Source organism: Zerene cesonia, chromosome 10 (genome assembly GCF_012273895.1).
Source record: "Zerene cesonia ecotype Mississippi chromosome 10, Zerene_cesonia_1.1, whole genome shotgun sequence".
NCBI lineage: Eukaryota > Metazoa > Arthropoda > Insecta > Lepidoptera > Pieridae > Zerene > Zerene cesonia.
Window position 1 is genome coordinate 1,133,267 of NC_052111.1, and position 22,049 is coordinate 1,155,315.

At 31.4% G+C, this 22,049-nt stretch overlaps 3 protein-coding genes across 3 annotated transcripts; all 3 read right to left on the reverse strand.

The window, feature by feature from the left end:
• Nucleotides 1-120: 120 nt before the first annotated feature.
• LOC119829588 (protein rolling stone-like) lies at nucleotides 121-3,408 on the reverse strand. The gene is made up of 4 exons (XM_038352167.1): nucleotides 2,761-3,408; nucleotides 1,953-2,084; nucleotides 1,138-1,327; nucleotides 121-655 (listed from the first exon to the last, which is right to left on the reverse strand). Exons 1-4 carry the CDS (start codon nucleotides 3,071-3,073, stop codon nucleotides 472-474), a joined length of 819 nt encoding a protein of 272 aa, XP_038208095.1. The 5' UTR covers nucleotides 3,074-3,408; the 3' UTR covers nucleotides 121-471.
• Nucleotides 3,409-4,468: 1,060 nt separating this feature from the next.
• LOC119829327 (protein rolling stone-like) lies at nucleotides 4,469-6,645 on the reverse strand. Its single transcript, XM_038351797.1, has 4 exons — nucleotides 6,276-6,645; nucleotides 5,712-5,819; nucleotides 5,078-5,267; nucleotides 4,469-4,648 (listed from the first exon to the last, which is right to left on the reverse strand). The coding sequence occupies exons 1-4, from the start codon at nucleotides 6,586-6,588 to the stop codon at nucleotides 4,480-4,482; spliced, it is 780 nt and encodes a 259-aa protein (XP_038207725.1). The 5' UTR covers nucleotides 6,589-6,645; the 3' UTR covers nucleotides 4,469-4,479.
• Nucleotides 6,646-8,263: 1,618 nt separating this feature from the next.
• On the reverse strand, nucleotides 8,264-19,984 carry LOC119829274 (protein rolling stone-like). The gene is made up of 5 exons (XM_038351709.1): nucleotides 19,632-19,984; nucleotides 16,009-16,398; nucleotides 14,557-14,655; nucleotides 12,900-13,095; nucleotides 8,264-9,306 (listed from the first exon to the last, which is right to left on the reverse strand). Exons 2-5 carry the CDS (start codon nucleotides 16,319-16,321, stop codon nucleotides 9,111-9,113), a joined length of 804 nt encoding a protein of 267 aa, XP_038207637.1. The 5' UTR covers nucleotides 16,322-16,398; nucleotides 19,632-19,984; the 3' UTR covers nucleotides 8,264-9,110.
• Nucleotides 19,985-22,049: the final 2,065 nt, after the last annotated feature.

The following is a 22,049-nucleotide window of genomic DNA, read 5'->3' on the forward strand; positions in this document are numbered from 1 at the left end:
ATCGATATAATAAAAAAATCCATCGTGTTATTAAAATTCAATATTTCATTGCGATACATAACATTACATTTTTTAGGATCAAAAACTAAAATAACTAAAATGCAAAGTTTTATTACATCATTTATTTATAAAATTAGTACAAAAATATATTTTAATTAGTACATTATTTACAAGACAGATTCTCTACACAATATATAAAGAATGTACAGAATTGTTTATGAGTGAAAAACTTAGTCCAAAAAAATGTGTAACAACAAATAAGGGAGTAGAGAGTAGTAGGCGCTTCAAAATAATTTTACTGCCAACATCAGCCAATATCATACTGTTTATGATGTGTGTTCTTAATTGTCTAACACTTTATTGTCACTGTTTATGTAAATATATTACTTTATCAATTAAACTTAGATGAATGCACTACATCCACCATACTCTCAGAATAATACTAACACTAATGTATTCGACATTCAGAGATTAGCTGGTTAAACTAAATCCATTGTCTTTCCGATAGCATTTGCCAACAGCGTCCCTCGCTAGCACTAGGAGAGCTACGAGGAAGTGGATGATGATAATCAGGATAGCGGAGAACACAACCGCCAGTGTGGCTATGCCAGGCTGGTTCCAGTCGAGCACGGGGTAGATGTATGGAAAACCAAATCTGTAACGAGATATTGCTTTTACAAAGGAACCAATTGTAGCATAATTTGTTCTTGTTATTTCTATAGATTAGAACAAACATAACAGTTATATCCTTATATCAAGAAGATTACTGGAAAGTGGAAAGTTATAATAACTTATTTGTAATTTAGTCCGCAAATAATATAAACTCAAAGAATTTGTTTTTTAGTTTGAATATACTTATTTCAGGAACTACTGGACCGATTTAAAAATTCTGTCACCGTTGAATATGTTCTTCGAGTGCTCTCGGTAGAAGAGTGTACACGTATAGCATAATTTTTTTTTTGTACCAAGAAGGTTATCCAGTACGGAGTTCCGACGCCCAAACACAAAAAGAATCACGCTAATCGTTTAAAAACCCAAGGAGCAAACAAGTAAACTAAATCAAATACAATCGAATTGAGAATCTTCTAAGGTTTTAAGAACGTCGTTTAAAATTAATGATAATACATATAAACTCACTGGTCAGTGCCACCAGCGGCATAATAGATAAGGCTGAAGATCATGTAGACCAGTGCAAAGCCGAAGACTTGATAGAAGTGGAGTATGAACACAGGCTGTCTCGCAGTGAGCAACAGTAAAACCATCACCACACTGTTTACGGCATGGATGAATATGTCTAGAACCTTGTTCACCGCTAGTTCTAATTCCGCTGTAGGTGAAGATAAAGTTAATATTTAAAGATGGTTATTTACATATAGTTTTAGCTATAATTGCGGAATAGTTAACTTTATATTGAATATTTCGATTTCCTTATTAACTGATATTTGTACCCGGTTGAATAATTATCTTGTAATTCAGAAGTGTTTTTCGAGCATATTTTACTTTTTTCATTCGTAATTGAAAATAAAAAATGTGTAGTAAGTTATGTTGTATTTAATTAAAACCAGAAATACTACGAAAAATAAAATTATCTGATGAATTATGATATAATTTATTTAAAAACTGGCTGTCCGTATAATATCGGGATAAAAAGTTGCCTATATTATTCCAGTTGTCTAGCAGTGTACGTATCAAATTTCATTGCAATCGGTTCAGTAGTTTTTGGGTGAAAGAGCAACAAACACACACACATCCTACGAACTTTCGCATTTGTAATATTAATAGGATTAAGATTAAATAACAACAGGGTCAACTTCTTTTTTGATGTTGTGGATAATCTGAAATGGTTCGGCGAAAGAAATGTTGTTGGGTACGTACAGTTTATATAAGTCCGTCATTTATCCAATGATAAAAGATCGTTTATACATTTAGATTTAAATTGATGGTAGACCTACCTGCTTCTTCACTGTCTGCTAGTCCAGCCAAAAATGCCCAGTAGAATACGGTAATAAACAGGGCCAATGGTAACGCAATGTTGTATAGCACCCAGTATGCTTTCATATACCAGGGCAATCCAAAAGTACCATCTGTAATCATTGTTAGTTATTAATGTTCAGTAGCATTTAGAGCAAATTTTAGTACGAGAAAATTGTCTCTCGTAGGTCTCTTTTCAGTAGACTTTATTAAGAAATTGGCTTCCAATAAAATAACTATTAACTTATATCTTATATTTTTGCGACTTACCTACACAAATTAAAAATTTACCTACACAATTTTTTGATTCATTTCGCAGGCAAATACAGGGTGTAAGTGATTATTAAGCGATAAGGCCGACTATTGTGAAATATGTTACTGAATTTAGCTGTATTTTATATTATATTGTATTTACAGTTTATGCGCTTGGTTGATAACAATAGTTATAGTAAAAAAATACAAATTTTTGATATTGTGCGCGCAATATCTGTTCCGTTTTTCTCTTATTATCTTAAAAATACGTAACAATTTAAATGAAATCGAAGTAATCTATATTCTTTAATTCGTAATGATAAAATTCTTGAATATCTTAATACTAAACATATTTATCAGAAAGAAATCAAATTAGAATTAAGCAACTCTGAAATTTATACTTAATTACATACTTATGAATAAAACGGTGTTTTGGGTAATATTACCTATTGTCTTAATTGTCTTACACTTTGTTTGGAAATATTATAAAACTAATAATAACAAATCAATTGAATACAATTATAATACAATACTCACCAATTGGTCCCTTGAGAAAGGTAACTACAGAGATTGCAAATCCAAAACCAGTAGAGACCATCATCATTACTAGTCCCCAGTGTGTCAAATATATAGGCCAATAGGCGCCCTTTCCAGCCTGTATAGTTAGCACTAGAGATGCTACCACGATAGCCACAGAGCCAAAAAACAGGAGAGCTCTCATAACTAACAGCGGCACACATGATCGATTTTTTTGGTAACAACCCAGATAAAAATCAGACGCATCTTCATAGTCTAACTTGAACATTTGCGTTTTGAACTGTCTTTTAAAATATTTCTTGGTGGCACCCATTTGTACGAAAAATCAATGTTACTCCGAACGGAATTCACATGTAAACTGCACGCTGGATTTACGCGTACTTCTAGTGAGATACAGCTGTTCGCACTGATAAGATTTCTGATAAAGTTATATTACGTGACGTTATAAACCTTTATAATTTGAGAATAGAATACTAGTGCTCTGTTTACTACGAATAAAGTTGGTAACATATTGATGGGAGACACATTTTGGCATTATAATAAGCATTAATTAAACTGGATGTGGAGGGTAGGTGATAAGCGGGTTGGCTGGAAGCTTGGATTTAAGCTCTTCGAGCTTTAATATAACTAAACATACTTTGGTTTTCACAGATTCTTAAAAAAATTTTGAAAATCTTCTAGAATACTATATTCCAAAAATTTGCCATGTTCACTTCGATCCTTAAACTATCGTACAAGGAAATGTTGCTATCTCATTGGAAACTTTGTTCATAACGTACAGATAATTAAACTATTTTATGACGATGATAATATTTATTTGATAAATTTGTTAACGTTATCCGCAACTATTGCGTGAGATAAGGTTCGTAGCGATTAGTAGAGATAAAGGGACCAAATTTATTGATTCACGTATTTATTTTGCAGATACTGTCTGCCGCGCATTTCTACCCTATTATATAATATTAATTGTTTCAGTTTCACATTCTAATTAAAAGAAACCATGTTCTTTTTGTGCAGTACGAATACAACTCATTATTTGAAAAAAATACTTTTAATTACATCAATCAGATCTACGAAAATACGATAAAAATACAGGTTTCTGAAAGTTGATGTAAGTAAATAAATGTTACTTGATATTTGATTTTTTTGAGATAAGCAGATACGTCAAACAGCGTAAACTTTCTTAAAAATAAATCTATAAATGTGTAAATGTGTACTTGAAGAGACCCAATAGTAAAAAAATAGTAGTATATGAATAGAATGTAGTAAGATACTATTGATGATTGAGAAAAACAAGACATAACTAATAAAACAAATCAAAAACCGCATAAACACTTTGATTTATCTGGTCCTTTCAATATTAATAAAAACCTACAATACAAAAATTCATTAATTAGAAACAAAAGGTGATTTTTAGAATAAACTTTTATTATCTAAATACATGAAATAAAGATATGAAACTAAACCAAAAATGTCCAGGATCTTTGATTACATTATAATCAATCAGATAAATAACGAGAGATAATCGTGAAAGCAGAAATAACACTTGGTCACTCATTGAAATTCCTTTATGATAATTATGAAATATATGTCAGACTATAGTGAGTTATCGCAATTGTCTTTTTACTTACATTTACATTCTTATCACATCTACACGGAACGTCATTAATTTTCCTTTTACTTAAGTTCTAATTGTCTAAAACTTGCCGATTGAAAATTTCACGTTAGAGCCTTTAAAATCCATCTACTGAATGCATTTCGTCCTACCACTATTAAGCTGATCAAGAAATGCAGGATAATGATCAGAACAGCAGAGAACACTCCCGTTAGCACTGCTATTCCTGGATTGCTCCAGTCAAGCATTGGATAAACGAATGGGTTGCCGAGCCTGTGGGAAAGATATAAACGATATTGTAATTGCTGTAATTATTTAGAAATCAAAGATTTTTGAAGGACTAAGTCTCTCTTTATGTCTTGTTATATTATTAATTCCGAATATTCGAGCAGGTTGCAGTGTGAAAATGGTTATTTATTACTAAATAAGCATTCGTTTTACGCGAGTATTATCTATAAAATTGGTAAGCATTTTCTAGAACACAGAAAACACACACATTAATCATACTTAAATAAAATTTATGATCCCAAAAGTACTTCAAAAACTAATTTATTGTACAGTACCACAATCGATTCGATCAGCGTGGTAATCGTAAAATCCAAATATTTCATCAATTTGCACCATCATTGTGAATAGGGAATAATATATCGGATCAGAAAATTCGGATAAAGATACAATTAATATTTCAATTAAATTACTTACATATCAGTTCCACCAGCTGCGTAATAAATGACACTAAATAACAAGTAAATGAGCGCGAACAACACGACGTGGTAAAAGTGCAGTATGTACACTGGCTGTCTCGCTGTTATCAGAAGCAGTAACATCACAACACTGTTGATAGCGTGGATGAAAATGTCCAATACTTTATCGATGGCGAATTCGAGCTCCCCTGAAAATCAATTAAAATCTTTGCAGAAACCATACACATTGAAATTACTGGTTTTCAGTGGACTCCTCATAGGAAGGAGAAAATGACATGTTTATTTATTTGATTGTTTTCCTGCTTTGAAGTGCTTTCTTTAGTTGAATGTCGTCTTGTTAAATCATATTATTAATAAGTTTGGGAACTCCTGGGATGTTTTGTTTATGTTGCAAACCTAATTATAGTTGCTACTTGCATCGCATGAATATAAGCCGGAACGTAGGTAGTCTAAAAGTACTGACATCATAATAAGTACATGAGATAATATAATATGTTGACGAAGGACATGTGCGTAAATATAATTTCCGTAGACTAACATGTTATATAATTGGATATTGAAGGAGAATTAAACATATATTTTTTATTTCATTACATAAATTTTATAATTACCTCCGTCGTCACTGACGATACCTGACAGGAATCCCCAATAGAATATAGTAATGAAGAATGACAGAGGTATCGCTATATTTGATGAAACCCAATAGACTTTAACTAACCACGGTAATTTAAAGTCGTCGCCTGAAATTTTAAAACACTTTATAATTATATTTATACTTACTAAACAGATTTACAAATAAAAGAAATTGTAGATATTCATCAAGATGGAAGATGTTTAGTAACGATATTAAATGTGAGACATTGTAAGGATAAAATGTATAGGTATACGTTAACTATGGGCAGGACTTCATCGCCTGATTTTGTTTAATTTTCTTATAATTTGACAAATTGCTAATTTTCGAGTTGTTGCATTGCATACGTAAGTCCAACTGTACTTAGGTTTGATTTTACTTGCAAGATGTAAATTTGATATATCGATATAAATCATTGTATTTCGTATGAGTTAATTTTCCATTGATCTTTGGCATAACCTCTCTTTTGGGTGAAGCCATTAACAAAGAGAAGAAGGAGAAGTATAAGTTGATAACCATAACTACTCCTCAAATTTTACTTTTAAATAATTTTAGTAAAACTTACCATAAGGTTGTTTTATATATGCAAGTACAGATACAGCAAATGCGAATCCGGTACAGATCATATTTACTGCAATTCCCCAGTGAGTCAGGTAAATAGGCCAATATCCACCCTGTCCACCCTGAGCAGTAAGCACTATGGAAGATATTACTATAGCCATTGATCCAAAGAACAAAATACCTCTAATTATCAATGAAGGTAAAACTGATTCGTTGGTTTGAAAACAACTAATATAAAAGTCTGACGTCGTTCGATATTCGAGTTTGAACATGGAACTTTGAAATTCATTTTTGAAATATTTTTTGATGGCACTCATTTTTAGAGAAAAAAAGTCGTTAAAAATATAAGTTATACTGTTGATAGTTACACGAACACCTGCACATTGGTTGGTAAATTTCGTTTCGTTGTCTACGTAACTATGCTGAATCATCGATACCGTTTGATTAGATTTCAGATATTATTGCACGATGCTTAAATAATTAAATAGAATTAAGTCGTTTTATAATGTATGGTTTATTTATTTTTATCTTTGCCCCATATCTATTAAGTGAATAGCAGACAAAAATAAATAAATAGGAAAATGGAAGACATCAGATTAATTGATAATAAATTCGCCATAATTATGAGAGACACATTAAAAAAATTGGCACTAAATTTTTTTGGGTTCACTTTAAAGTCAAGTTATAAATATATTTTTCTTAATGTATACCTATTATGTACAAACAAATCAACACAGCGAATTAGTAACATAAATAGAGTGTTGTTGTGTTATCAACTGTAGTGTAAGTAGTAAAACAAAGTCGGTCAAGTGGTTCTGTGATAGATGATCTGTCTTAAGATTACTATAAACTCGGCGCAAACACTTCAAGCATTTGAATACTTGATTTTTAAATCGTCGAACTGATTTTTATTCGCTTCAGTATTGATTTCCTCATTTATAAGACACTTGCAGAGGCCCTAAATAAAGGAATGCAAGTATTAAATGTGTACAACTCTCTTTCCCATTTGAATATTACATAACATCGGCCCCCAGAGAAATATTAATCAAAATCGGAAATAGGAGAGAAGACAGTTCAGAAATGTATAGTCATGAGTATTCTCTTAATATTTATTCCAAGTTCATGGATAAAAAAAATCGTTTTTTCAGTTCTGCGGAGTGATGGGAAAAACGGCAATCAGGACACACTGAGATCTACGCGTAATATTGATTATTTGAAATTGTAAAGTGTACTAGATATGAATTTTAATATTAATAGATTTGATAAGAGTGAAGAGGAGTCAAGCACGTTTACTTATAAACTTAAGGTCCAAAATTTTCGCCATGTTTCATGGAATATCACAGGAATCCGGGCTTGAAAACTGTATTATTATATATACCCTTCTGTATTATTATTAGCCATAAGTATGGCAAATTGGGGTAGAAGATAACGTGTTAAAACTGAGAAAAAGGTATTGCTGTGGACTTAACTTTTTTAAAAGCTTCTCTTTGTCTGAAATATTAATGGAAATATTGTTACTTTGGACATATAATTTTTCTTAACAATTTGTCCAAACAATCTTGTATATAATATAATCATATAACTAACTATTCTTTCTCTCTTTTATAAAAATAAAACAAAAAAAAAAAAAACAATATGTTTTATATATCCATGGTTAATTTGCTATCTACTAAGATAACTAGCTGCCGAAAAACTAATTATTCAGTAGACGGCAAAGTGAAAATCTTACTAAGTGGCCCATCTACTTATCTGCATTCAAAAGGAATATTTTTGTGCCCTTTTTCATTGCTGCTCCCCTCAAATTGTAATTTTCAATTCGAACCAGTAGGTAATTGCTGAGATAACTGTATTCAGACAAACAAACAAACTCTTCAGCTTTATAATATGTAGATAAAGAATAATTTTTGATAAATTTCCCACAGTGAGCGTATTATGTGGATTATGTACAATTATTGTGTTAATAATGTTATCAGTGATATAATAAAAACAACCTTGAGTGTCAAAAATTACTTTATTATTATCCTATAGATAACTTAAGATATATAATTTCGGCAATTTATTACGCATCCCTTATTAGTACCTACATATTTTTAAACGACGTTTACAAATACGAAGGAGGTTCTCAATTCGCCTGTATGTTGTTTTTGGTACATAAAACATATTTATGAAAACCCATGTTTTGAAATTGTTGTCCTTTGGTCCCATTCTAGCAAGTAGCATCTGTGGTGGAACCTCCTCCTTAAGGACGTTGGTAACATCTTTTGTAGAAGAATAACAAATTTCTTAATATTAAATTATAATGATCACAGGCTTATTAAGATTTAATGCTTTGAAACAATATTAAAACAATATCCATTCAAGTCCTAATCCTACCTATTATTGTGTCACTAGTTTGAACGTCACACCTAACCTAATTATAATTTTACAAAAATTAAGCACTTATTATCGTATTAATTTTGAAACTTCTTAGTCTTAATTATGAATAAATAACTGTTATTTACAATGGTGTGATAAGTCACCTATATATATTAAGTAACGCCGCAAGAATATCATGAATAAAAAAAGCATTTAATACTCAAGTGTCCATTAAAACATTTTAAAAGACGTTTTCTAGAAGACGATTTTGTTATATCAATACGATGGTGATTATTTACTGATAGTACATTATATTTAATCGATTGTTTATTCACATGTAATTTGAGATTATTTTACGCTTCTTTGGTATTTTTAAAAAGTTCTATGAAAGTAGCCGTTGATGCTGTGTTGAGATGTATAACCACTTAACTTCTTCTTTCTTCATTTGTTAAGACAAATGTTATGACATTTCAGCAATTTTGTATTAAGGTTCAAAAGCGTCGTTATAAACTCCATTTTTATTTTCCGTATATTTCCTCACGACGAAGTCACGTGCTGTTGCGATGCCCACTGCTAGAATGTGCATGAGGGCGAAAAATAGAGCCGTCAAAGTTAATACTATGAGTGTTTCCAGAGGTTTCGACCAGTCTATCACGGGGTATATGAAGGGGTTGCCCCATCTAAAAATAAAGGAATTTTAATTAATACGTATTATGGCTTTTTTCTTGTATATTGTCTTACAATGTGTATTATTATTTATATGTTTATTAATAAACGCTGACACGTGTATTTCAATGGTACTCATAATAATAGTTAAACTCGCAGATCGTCTTTTGCGTTTAATAAACGAGGTCCGGAAAGCTTATCTAAGTAGGACAAAGTAATGTCTGTAATAGTTTTTTAATGTAAAGGTAATGGAATGATTCCTATATCATAGTTCGGAGATAATGTTACGGAGATAAGTTGCATTTTTATGAAGCACAAAAATCGTCATGTTTTTAGAATAAAACCGACTTCAAAGAAGGAGGTTTTCAATTCAACTGTTTATTTATGTGATGGTTACTCTTTCATCTAATTTAAATAGAATAAATCTACATAACTGAACTTGAATCTATTATTAGATATTGTATATATGTTAAAATGAATTATATTCATATATAAAATGATATTAGTATTCAATGATAGCATAGAGAACACGAATCATCATAGATTATTAAGATTTTCTCCTTGACACGGGAGGATACTTGTAGCTCAAGCAAGGTCTGGTCTCCTTATAATTACTTTTGAATAATATTATGGTTGGTTCATTAAGACTTGTCTATATATATACGCGACACAACAAACTAAATGTACTGACAAGTCCGTTTATTTTCTATTGTTTTCCTTACACAAGACTTTTATTAATAAATTATTTATTTATTATGTTAATTTCAAATTGCAATAATTATTATGGAATAATTTCAATATTACTATAATACTGTTTTTTTTGTTATGATTACAGTTAGAAATTAAAAACTTTTTAATGGATTTCAAACGCGATTTATTCATTATATTATTAACCCGACGTTTCGAACACTTTATAACGAGCGTGGTCACGGGGAGAGAGACCACGACCACTTTTAAAATCCGTTAAAAAGTTTTTAATTTCTAAATGTAATCATAACAAAAAATAAAATTATAGTATTATAGTAATATTGAAATTATAAAATATATAATAATATATTAATATATAATATTCGCGTAAAATCAAACACAAGAAAATACTATTTTTACAGTTATTAAGGTACATGACGAGGGGTTTAATTAAGGCATAACTCCGACCTTGCCTTATCGATTACATGCAAATATTGCGTTAGACATGTAATTAAGTACCTAGAGGTAGATAAAATGATTTTGTAACTTCCTTCCGTTGGATTATCAGTGAGTTAGTTAATTCAAATGTTATATTAAGCAACCTCAAATATAAGGACAAAATATAAACTTATGCTAAATAAACAAGTTACGAACAATTTCGAAATATGTTCGCCATTTATACATATTAGCATATCTTTATAAATTAAAGCAACACAAAGACATGTGACATCTGCCAACCCGCACTTGGCCAGCGTGGTGGATTATGGCCTCAACCCTTTTAGGAAGCTTTTGTCCTAGCAGAGGGAACATGTATGAGTTGATAATGATGAGCATATCTTTATAATTGCTATCTCAAAGACGTGGTGTACAAGTAATATATTAGTTGTGACGTTGTATTTCAATACTTTACGCCTTACGGCATAAGATTTTGAAGTGTTCATCAGACTAATTCGATAGAATCTATGTTAAATGAAATAGGAGAAAAAAGAAATCATATTTTGCTTCATACGAATTGCAGCCTTTTACTTTGAGTAATTTTTGTATATAAAATGAATATTAATATGAACATGTATGTATATGTATATGAACATGTAAACTAAATATAAAATTAAATTCTTAAACAATTGCTATTCAAATAATGAATTTTATACGTATGAATTGGTATCCAAATTTATGTCTGTCTTTCGTATCTGACAAAGATTTACGAACGTGCTTTTAAAAAATATCACAAACATTAAGTAGTGTATTCAGATATAATAATATAGAATTAATGTTGTGGAGAAAAATTCATTTTTTTATACAGTTCATAAAAAAATATACTAATTATGTGTAATTAATATTAAGTGGAATATAAAGTTATCCTTTTCGAAAACTCTTTTTTATAGAATGAGATATAAATTATAACATTATTTAAACATCACTTAACAAGTGGCTATTGCCGAAGTAAACAGACTCAGTTTACCTTCAGCAAAATTGATATTATACACATATATACACATGAACTAGGCGTCAAAGGTATTCGCAAATATAATGCTGGCGTTTATTCTGTTTAGTTTATGGTTAAATACGTACAAGGTTGCCGTATTATTGTAGGATCTGGCAGAAGTTTGTTCAACCCTAACCACTTAACTTTTAAACAAAGATTTTGGTAAATAATAAAATTAATTATTAAATAAGTCATAAATAATGTTAATTCAAATATAAACAAAGGATCAAATAATTTTTGTTTGTATGTAAAAGCATGGTACGTAGAAGCGTAACTTTATTTAGTTCTATAAAACATAAGGGTATTTACCTACTCTGAATATGCTTTATCTTAATGTGTTTTTTCTCTTTTTTGGAATAGCCCTTATAATTGGGGCAGCGATCATTATGAAAATTAGATAGAATTAGACATAGATAGCTTTCCGTACTAGTAAATTTGAAATTATTTGATTTTGTTTTTTTCTTAGAAATTAATCTGCAAAAAGTTAAACTCACATTTTTTTAGACAGGTGATTTTGACTATCACCTTAGACGAGTTCTAGGCAATAATTTCATATTTTACAAATACCTTCTTATCAACTGATTTATGCAGAATGTGTGTATATAAATAATGTTTTGCGTATTCAAAACCTTTAAAATCACAAATAAACGATAATTTGCTTGAGGCTATTGACATTTAATATGACATTTACGCAGAATTGAATATACAACAAGTAGCTAGTAATTCTTCGTTATTTTCGAAGGTTCCTTTAGACAATGTTATGTTTGCTCGTGAAGATTTAGTATTTATTGAGATTGCCGCATGATCTTAAATAGAAACCTTGAATTAGGGTGAATCTTGGTACCCGTTATATGAGTGATCTATGAAATTTACAACACTTAAAATATGTGCTTACTTATAATTTATTTATAATGGATTAATTCACGTTTTGTTTTTCAATGTTTATGAAAGTTACTCCATGCAAAAGTCACATGCATCAAGTAATTGTAATTAATATAGGAAAAATGCTTATAAAATGATATTTACATATTTTCATAATAACTTTTTGAATAATTATAATGGTTTCTAAAATCCAACGACTCTAACGTAGAAATCACAAATTTTTATATCATATAATAATGTGATACAATTTCGTATCACACATTAATGGAATAATACATTATACGAAATTGTATCGTATTAATGAGGTAATCCCTACATTCAAAATCTCTCCGAAAAAAGCAAGTATTTCTACAGCTGATGTTTTATTATGCCACATAAGCTATATCGCTGCAACATATCATCAAAATCCGTTTAGGGGTTTTCACATGATAAAGTAACAAACAAAAAATGTACATGTGTGTTCGTGTGTGTGTGTGTGTGTGTGTGTGTGTGTGTGTATGTATGTATATAGTAACAACATTCACGTTTACTATATTTATAGTATCAACTTACGGATCATGTCCCTCAGCGAAGAAATGCGCGAGCGTGAACAGCAGATAGACTCCGGAGAAGTACAGCGGCTGCATGACGTGCAGCAGCCGGCTCGGCAGCCGCGAGAGCACCAGCTCTATCAGCATCAGCCCCGAGTTGGCGCCGTGCAGCATCACGTCCAAGATCGGGTTTGGCGCGTAATTCGAATTCCTGCCCGCTATCACACCAATCGATAATTAGATTGCCTATTTTCGTATATGGCAGTGACCCAATAAACCGGTTGCGGTTATGAATTAAGTGGGTAATGTTGGGCAATTGGAATGACCTTTTTTGAAAGTATTTTAATTATGTTAGGTGGTGGCTTTGGTTTGGTTATTGGTGATTCTTGTATGTTTACATTTGTATAGTTCTTTGACAATTGTATGTATAATCATCAATAAAAAGGGTTTTAAAACGATGATTTATTAAAAGTAATTATTTGACAATCTCCTAAGCTGTTTCATAACAACATTATAACTACAATGTCGAGGCAATTAGAAAAGTACATTTGCAACAGTCATTAATTATTAATAAATCAAACTATCACGCGATGATAAAAATACTCTCGAAGTGTACAGTGAACCTAATTATTGTTTGCTCGTTCACAATATTTTTATACATTCGCTTCAAATGGGTCCTCTAATATTATTTAAAAAGATACAACAAGCCCTTAAACTTTCAATTCGGTCTTTAGGTGAAAATTTTAATTTTAATTGCGACAATGGATATAAACGCCAAGAAAAACCTTGAGAAAAACAATTTACTCTAATTCACGCGTAGTGAGGTCACATTGTGAGAGGATTAAAAAAATGGCCACAGTCACGCCAATGGTACCCATGCATATTTCGGTCACGGACTTACATTATTGGCGGACGCCTTAATTTCAAAAGTTTTAAGTATAAATTAGAATGATAATAAAATCGCGTCGATTGTAAAACATCCATTTCTGACTCAATGAAAAGAACTTATAAAATCAGCACGTGTATTGTGTACATATTTCACTACTTAGTAGTTTGACGTGTATTTTTACATAATTGTTGTCTAATCGTCATTTGGTATTGTTAGTTTAATAGAGCAAGCGATATATCAGGAATGCGAACTCCAATTATGCGCATAAGAGGTGCATTTATAGTAATTAAATAGAAAAATGTTTGTAAAATTTAAAAGTTATCCTTTAAATTTTTAGTTTGTTAGTATTGAATGAGACATTTTTAAAGAATAGAAAAATTCAGTAGGCGGGATTCGAACCCGCGTCTTTATGCCAAACAGTAGCAACATCTAGGCTCTCGGCCACCCGTGATAAAATTTATCAAGTTATCCATTGCCAACTTGCATTGATAAATAATATTAATCATTTGTATTTACAAGTTGCATTTTGATGGTAAGAATATTTTGTTAGAGTCGGTATTTATGTTAAAATTGTAAGTTAATAAAAGATAAACGATAGCACACATAAGCAGGGTACACACAGATTTATTGTTACAGCGTATAACAAATACAATAATTCAAATCTATTCTTATAAAAATCTACTAAAGTTTTAGCGTATATATGATAATTATTACTAAAAATGTAGATAGATTTCAAATTATAATGATTGAAGCATTTGAACAATGTGTGATTAATAAATTGTATACTTACGAGCTCTTAAAACTGCCCAATAGAATAATGTGATAAGGAAAGCTAGAGGAATTGTTATGTTGTACAACACCCAGTACGTCCTCACGTACCATGGTAGACCTGAAAATTATATAAAATAAATAAAAAATATTAGAAGTCTACCATCTTAGCTGGGTAATAGATTTTTAGCATCGATAACGCTTCTCATGTACGTTCCATTTACACACACACACACATATCGCGTAAATAAACAAGGAATCTGCGTTATATCCACAGATACTATACTAATTTAGATTCCCACCATCGAATACAATGATAAATATAAATGTTGGTATTATCTCGATTCGTAGAGGAGTCACTCCGATACGTTTAAGAGAATATCGAATAAGCCCGATAATTATATTCGCTATAAATAACTAATAAATAAACTTTTCCAAGTTCTCTTTTCTAAATGGAAACGCAATGGTCCAGTGCTAAGAATTTTCTTATTAAAAAAAAAATTATTTATGTCATAAATAAGTAACAAACAACCTACAAATGTATTATCCCGGAGTAAATTATTAATACTTGAACACTTCAAATGTATGTCAGTTTTAATTTAATCGTAAGCACCTCATTAAATCACTAAGGCAGTAACTAAACATTAATTAATGCTTTTCACGTGTCAATTGGCGTAAACATAAATAAGTTGCGAAATCGCGCATGCAACAATGCACAAGGCAATAATAATAAAAACATTAAAATGAGTTGTGAATTCATGGTCAAAGGCGAAGAACCTTTTCGCGTTGTTCAAGTAAATTGCGTCACCAACGAAGATGTTAGAGACCTTGTGCTTTCATTCACACTCGAGGTTATAAACTACGATGTTACTTTTATTACGTTTTTATTAATGCGTTTATAATTATTATTGAATTAGCTACTAACTATTAGCTCTCGGATAAGCATTTTATAGATTGGAGCGATAAGATTTTAATAGTTGAATAAAATCTTGAACGTTAGACGGCTGACAGGCTTCGGTAAACTAAGTGTTGTGTTTTAGCAAAGGAAAAAATATTTGACTGCCGCAGCAATAGTTAGAAACATTTGGCCTATATGTTATTTGTATTTCTGTTTGGACACGCGCCGATCATCAGTTACCATTTCTCTGCCGGGATTAATGACACGTCGTGCCAATTTAGTTGACAATGTTGCAGTTGGGCATCCTAGCTCGACTATTTATAGACCTAATGTTGGCCTAGGTCTGGACAGTTTACAAGCTCAAGAATTTGTCAAAATCAATCGTAACAAATACTGATATTAATGTTCTCGACATAGAAGGTCTGTGTCCCTGCCGTGGGAAAATAAGTTGGCTGATGATGATGAATGAGTGAATTAATGTTTTCGACTCATATCACACTATTATTATTCTTAAAACAAAACTTTACGCATTATATAGTTCGCGCTTGTTGTGATATTATGAAATCGCAAACTTACCAGGTAAATCTCCAGGAATTTTCTTAACGCAAACTAAAATTCCAAATAGAGATTCGAAAAGTATCATAATCAAGCCCCAATGCGTCATATATAGGAGGAACATTTCTCGAGGTCCCCAGAAGCAAACGACGGACCACGTAATAATACACACTGCCCATACAAATATCGGCACTCGCCAGAACAGCGGGGACACCCTTCCGGTCCATGACCTCGTGAACAGTTCCGGAGCCTCGTTTCCTTCCCTGAGCGCGGCGATACAGCACCCGAACAAGTGATCTGGCGCATTTTTCTTCCAATTGTCTACTTTAGTCATTGTGTTCTCTATTGTCTTTTAGTACGAAGTAAACACGTCAGTTTTTGTTTGATTAACCTTCTGTTGGTATGCTTTAGCTGTGAACAAATAACGCAATATTAGTCATTGTTAGCTCTCGTACCCTAACTGGTGTGAACTGTGAAATGCAACTTAAATTTATCAAAGGTTTCAAATCGATGTAGACCATATGATCGAAATATTTATAGAATGTATTATTCGACCCTGAATGATTGAAGGTCTAGAGCGTGCTGTTCAAGTTACATTGGTTTGGCAATAGCTGCAACTTTTGGATCTAATAACTATGTATCAGAGTTATTACGTAATCTCATTTATTCCGTTTTAAAAGTCAAGGGAAATAGAATTAGAATGAATTACAAGTGTACAAAAACTGTTGATATTTGAATAGATTTGTTTTTCTATTCTAAGAGAATTTAATATATTTTCTAATGATAGTAATTTATTTCGACACATATTTGTTGTTATTGAAATGTGATCTTAAAATCAGTTTTATATACTTAGATTTTCTCCAACATTCCGTCTTTAATAGTATTATAAACAGGTGTGAACTGAGACATGATTTTATTTGAACAATAGTGTTATGTTTGTTCTTTTATTATAAAATTAATGGTATTTTAAAGTGGCAGTAGGCAGTAGTATTTTTAATGGTACGGTACTTAAGTTGTCGAGTTTATTAAGTTTCTACTAAAAATTCTACTAAATTTCTTCTTTATATGCATTTTATATTTGAGACGAAAGATAACAGTCCCCATAAAATATAGTTTTTATAGATCTTATAGTTCCAAAGGTTGATTTATTGTTTTTTTTTTACAATAACAACAAAATATTTTGTAACGAAATTGTTAATCTATCTATATTTCATTATGATCAGATAATTATGTTGTCTTTTGCTATGAGATTGACTCATTATTTCAATGACGATAGGCCACATTAAACCAAGAAAAGCGCTCAGAGTATAAATTCATATTCAACAAGATTTTCCTATACGTAACCTTTTGAGTGATGTACGGTTTAAGAATTCTCGATAGGAAGGCAAGTTTCCAATAACATAACAGTCGGAAAAAATTATCTAATCTTGCTTCACTTATGTTATCCCGAATACCTAATTTTAATTTATTTATCTTCTATTAAATCTTTACTATAATCTTCAATTGCAATCGGCACGTACCTATCATACGTTTACTTATATGGAATTGGACGTTAATGCTTCGTGCTTATGCTTCATTATCTGTGCAGCAAACCTTACCGACTGGGTAAGGTCACAGAGCATTTTCCTCGTTTTCTACAGCCATGATCAATTCCTGTGTTGGATCGGCACCGGCACGCGAAGTATCAAGGGAAACGCTATAGGAAACTGTCGTAATTGTAATACGAACGAAAGATAGCCCGCTGCGTACTTACGAAAAGGCTATCCGCTACACAATAGTGGCTATGTGCAATGTTCATTTATGATTTGGTGTAGTTGAAATGTTTCCAATGGTTGGCTAGTTTTATATGTTACTAGCTGCGCCCCGCGGTTTCACCCACGTAAGTCCGTATCCCGTAGGAATATCGGGATAAAAAGTTGCCTATATGTTATTCCAGTTGTCCAGCTATATACGTACTAAATTGCAATCGGTTCAGTAGTTTTTGCGTGAAAGAGCAACAAACACACACACATCCTTATAAACTTTCGCATTTATAATATTGAGTAGGAGGATTTCGGCAACATTAATAATCTCGTTATTTGTATTGTGATTAATTTGTTAACATCATAAAATAAGAACAATATACTTAAAATCGTAATGAATGCGATACTTTATAAATTAATGAAAGTAAAACATAGTTCAATGAATGTAAACATTTTTTTAAATAAATTGGTACTAGCGATAAGGAAGGTCAAGATTGTTTACAAAATGAAACAAGTGTGAATAAACATGCTTTACCTTCTCGTTGATTGAAGGTATCTTTATCGTAATTCGCATTTTTTTATGCACGTTTGATTTCTGCGTCTATTTTCAGTTTTGCATCTGGCGCGCGCTCAAATTGTATAATTATGCTTCTAATTATGAAGCAAATCCATCGCACTGATTTTATTTTATTTTCGTTTATTAATGTGTTAGCATTCTACACTCAAGAGTTATAGACTTATAAGATACTGCGTATTATAAAATAAAATGCTAATGCCTTGTGCCAAAACAATGTCTTAACGATTAAACGTATTTTCACGTGTTTTTCGCTTGCATTCAGATAAACCGTTTTTATGCACGTTTGACTGTTATTATTATTTTTTATCTAAAAATTATAGTATTTTTTTATTGATATGCAAAATAGCTAACAATCATGATATTCTAAATTGACGTAAATACTATTTATATGTAATCCTAATGTGTGTTTATCGCTATGAGTGGACCCACCGACCGACCGCCGATTCGTTCTTGAGCTGTTGGCTGATATCATAGCCTGAGCCTATACAGGTCTTCTTTCAAAAAGCTATTTTTTACTTATTAAATGCATTCTTTTATAAATAAATTCTAAATAAATAAAAAATCAACTTCGAACCCTTTCGAATATATACGGTACGAGACCGCCAATTCGGCGGTACAGTCAAGTTAATTGTAAGATTTTTCTTTATCCCGATCCGAATATAAATAAGTAAGGTAACAAAATGTATCCTTACGAGTAATTTAATAATAAGCGTGTCCTGATTTTGCTGGTATGATTTATTCGATATGGCGGTATCTAATTTTTAAGGCCCTTTTAAGATCCATGAATGAACTTAATATTTGCTTATTACTTACTTAAAATAACATTGCAAAACAGAAAATAATTATATATTCAATAACAACTGAAACATGAATAAAATTTTATTGTTTTATCTATACCTATCCAATGACGTCAAAAAATAAAAAAATATTCAAACATGTTGGGTTTTTCTACAATTGAAGTTGAAGATATAGTTTGGGACAAACAAGAATAGGTACGTACAATAAACAGAAACGTAATGATTCTTGGAATTTAACGATGACATTTTAAATATTATTTTTTATTCTGATACTTGAAAAACAAGAAAGCAATATCACGATATTCCCGCCTATGCGTATTTTCTTCCGCATTGACAAGCCATAAATACTTACATATAATTTTTACTGTTTTATAAATACAGAACGTGATATTCGTAATCGGAATATTGTAAAGTATTAATAAATCATAAATTTCGCTATCCCAGTTTCCTTCATCTATATAAAATTTATTGTGGTAGAACATTTTAAGTGGATATATGAAAAAACAAAGAAACAATGTTTGTACTTACCGTATTTTGAATATTGGGGTGATGTTAAGGTTATGAAAATATTATTGTTGCATTATTTAAATATAATTACAAACTAAGAAGTATTTTATGTGCCCTCATTATTTATTTAAATAAACTTTTCAAGCATTTTCACTCATATTTTTATATTTCCATTAACACACAAAACGACAAAATAAATGTGATATTTTGATTTAGTTCGAATTTCGAATTCGAATTATATTTCTAAAAATTGAAGCACGTAGAAAAGCGCGCCACTACGATAAATTACTCCTCGTATTTTATCTGTGGCCAGTGCGCATACACGTCATGCGCATATTTCTGCGCGCGACCAACTAATCATTGTGTGATACGGTTTGCAGTAACTTCGTACTCTAGTGATGACGGGCAGCAATTCTGGCGCTCAAGGTTCTAAAAAGGTGCCTTTTTCCATTTACTAATACCATTTCCATATGCTCCCACGTACCATATTGCTTTAATCTATTGTAATGAAATCAGCTATTGTTCGCCTATCAAAAAATAAATCAGGATTGCTAATAATGGCCTACCTCTAGCCAAGTTTCATTCTTTGGTGGGTTCCTCAAAGAATGAAACCATTTACCATTTCTATTTTTTATTAAAACTTGTCTATTGTGTAGCAAAAAAGGATTTCATTTTATACCTGTTTGTCCGGCAATCACATCTCTGAAACTGATGAGTTACGTGCAATGCGGTTTTCGAAGGGTAGAACTATAATATAATAACTGTATGATCATTTCTTGATCCATTCGGAAAGGGATATAATACATTGATCAGCGGAAAATCGGACTTCAAAAATGTTTAGCCAACTATTTGGCATCCTTTATTTATTTAAGTGTAATATTGTTTTTATTGTAGGTATCCATTGTACATTCACCGCCCTTTGCATATTTTTACTCCTGTTTCTGTTCAACCGACGTCCCAAAAACGAAGGAGGTTCTCAATTCGGCTGAATATTTTATTTTTTACGCAATAACTACGTTTTAAATATATTGACGGGAGTATTTTGTGTGATAGGAAATTTTTGTCATTTGGTCCCATTTTATAATTTGGAGCAAATTCTAAAGTTAACCCCTCACCTCCGGGGCGCCACTCGCCTGCGATCTTTTTTATTGAAAATAATTAGTAAAGTTATTGTGATAAGCGAGCAGTGGCAAAGTGGTTAGGACCTCAGACTTAAATCGAAAAGTCCGGGGTTCTATACCAGGCGATCGTGCATCAAAAAAAATTGTTTTCCATTTTATCTGTGATAATTGTGATTAATTGTATTTATGGTGTACAATAAAGCGTTATTTATTTATCCTTTTTAAAATTGCATGATATGCTGAGCATCACTAAATTTGCAAAAATTATGTTTTTTGTAATTTTTTTAAAGCTACTTTCATATATATAAATCTCGTGTCACAATGATTGTCCTCAATAGACTCCTAAACCACTTAACCGATTATAATAAAATTCGCAAACCATCTGCAGTTCGATCCAACTTGAGAGATAGGATAGTTTAAATAATTTAAATTACGATAAATGACAAAGCCGGCGGAGCCGGGGCGTGCAGCTGGTATATAATAAATCTAACGTACGTATAGAGGCGCCTTTTCAAATATTAGAGCAAATAAGACGAAACGCATGTTTTCTATACTTTTTATAGAATAATCCAATGTCCAGTTTTTTCCGATTGAATTTAAATTGGTATAGAAAGTAGATATGCATTCCCTGTACTAATATGAATGGAGAGCGTACTAGCAACAGTAGGATGGATTAAACCTAAACAATTCTAACCAATCCATTTATGTATACAATATTTTTGATATCAAATTTCAAGGGACATCATTTGCGATAACAAACATAGTTTTCACTTGCTTCATTTTATTCAACAACCATAGTTTTATTTTAAAATATTTAGAATAAAAAGTGTTTATGTACACGGTAGTTTTATATCAGAATATAGCAGTTTTATTTTGCTATAGGCGTTCGTCAAACAGACGAAGTGGAAAACTTAAAAAAAAATTAAATAATAAGCACTGCTTTAGCTATATTTATGTACTGGTGAGCTTAATACAAAAACATTTCTTATTCTTTAGTTTAAATGAAAATTTTGCAAGAAGTAGGTAGAGAAAAGGTGAAGTCCCGTGTATTTGGGATTTCACTAGTGGGGTATGGGGCAGATGATATACACTTGTTTAACTGATAAATTTTTTTATGGGCAAGAAGGTGATCTGTATCCTAGTATTTTCTTGTGTTTGATTTATCCTGTCAGACCGAAACATTTTTTTTGTGAGACCCACCGAACCCGAACCCAGAAAATCGCACCCATGGAATTCTCAGTAGTATATTTACGTGTTAACCACTGTACCAAGGAGGCGGTGGAAGAAAGTAGTGATAGCTATCTTTTCAAATTAGTAC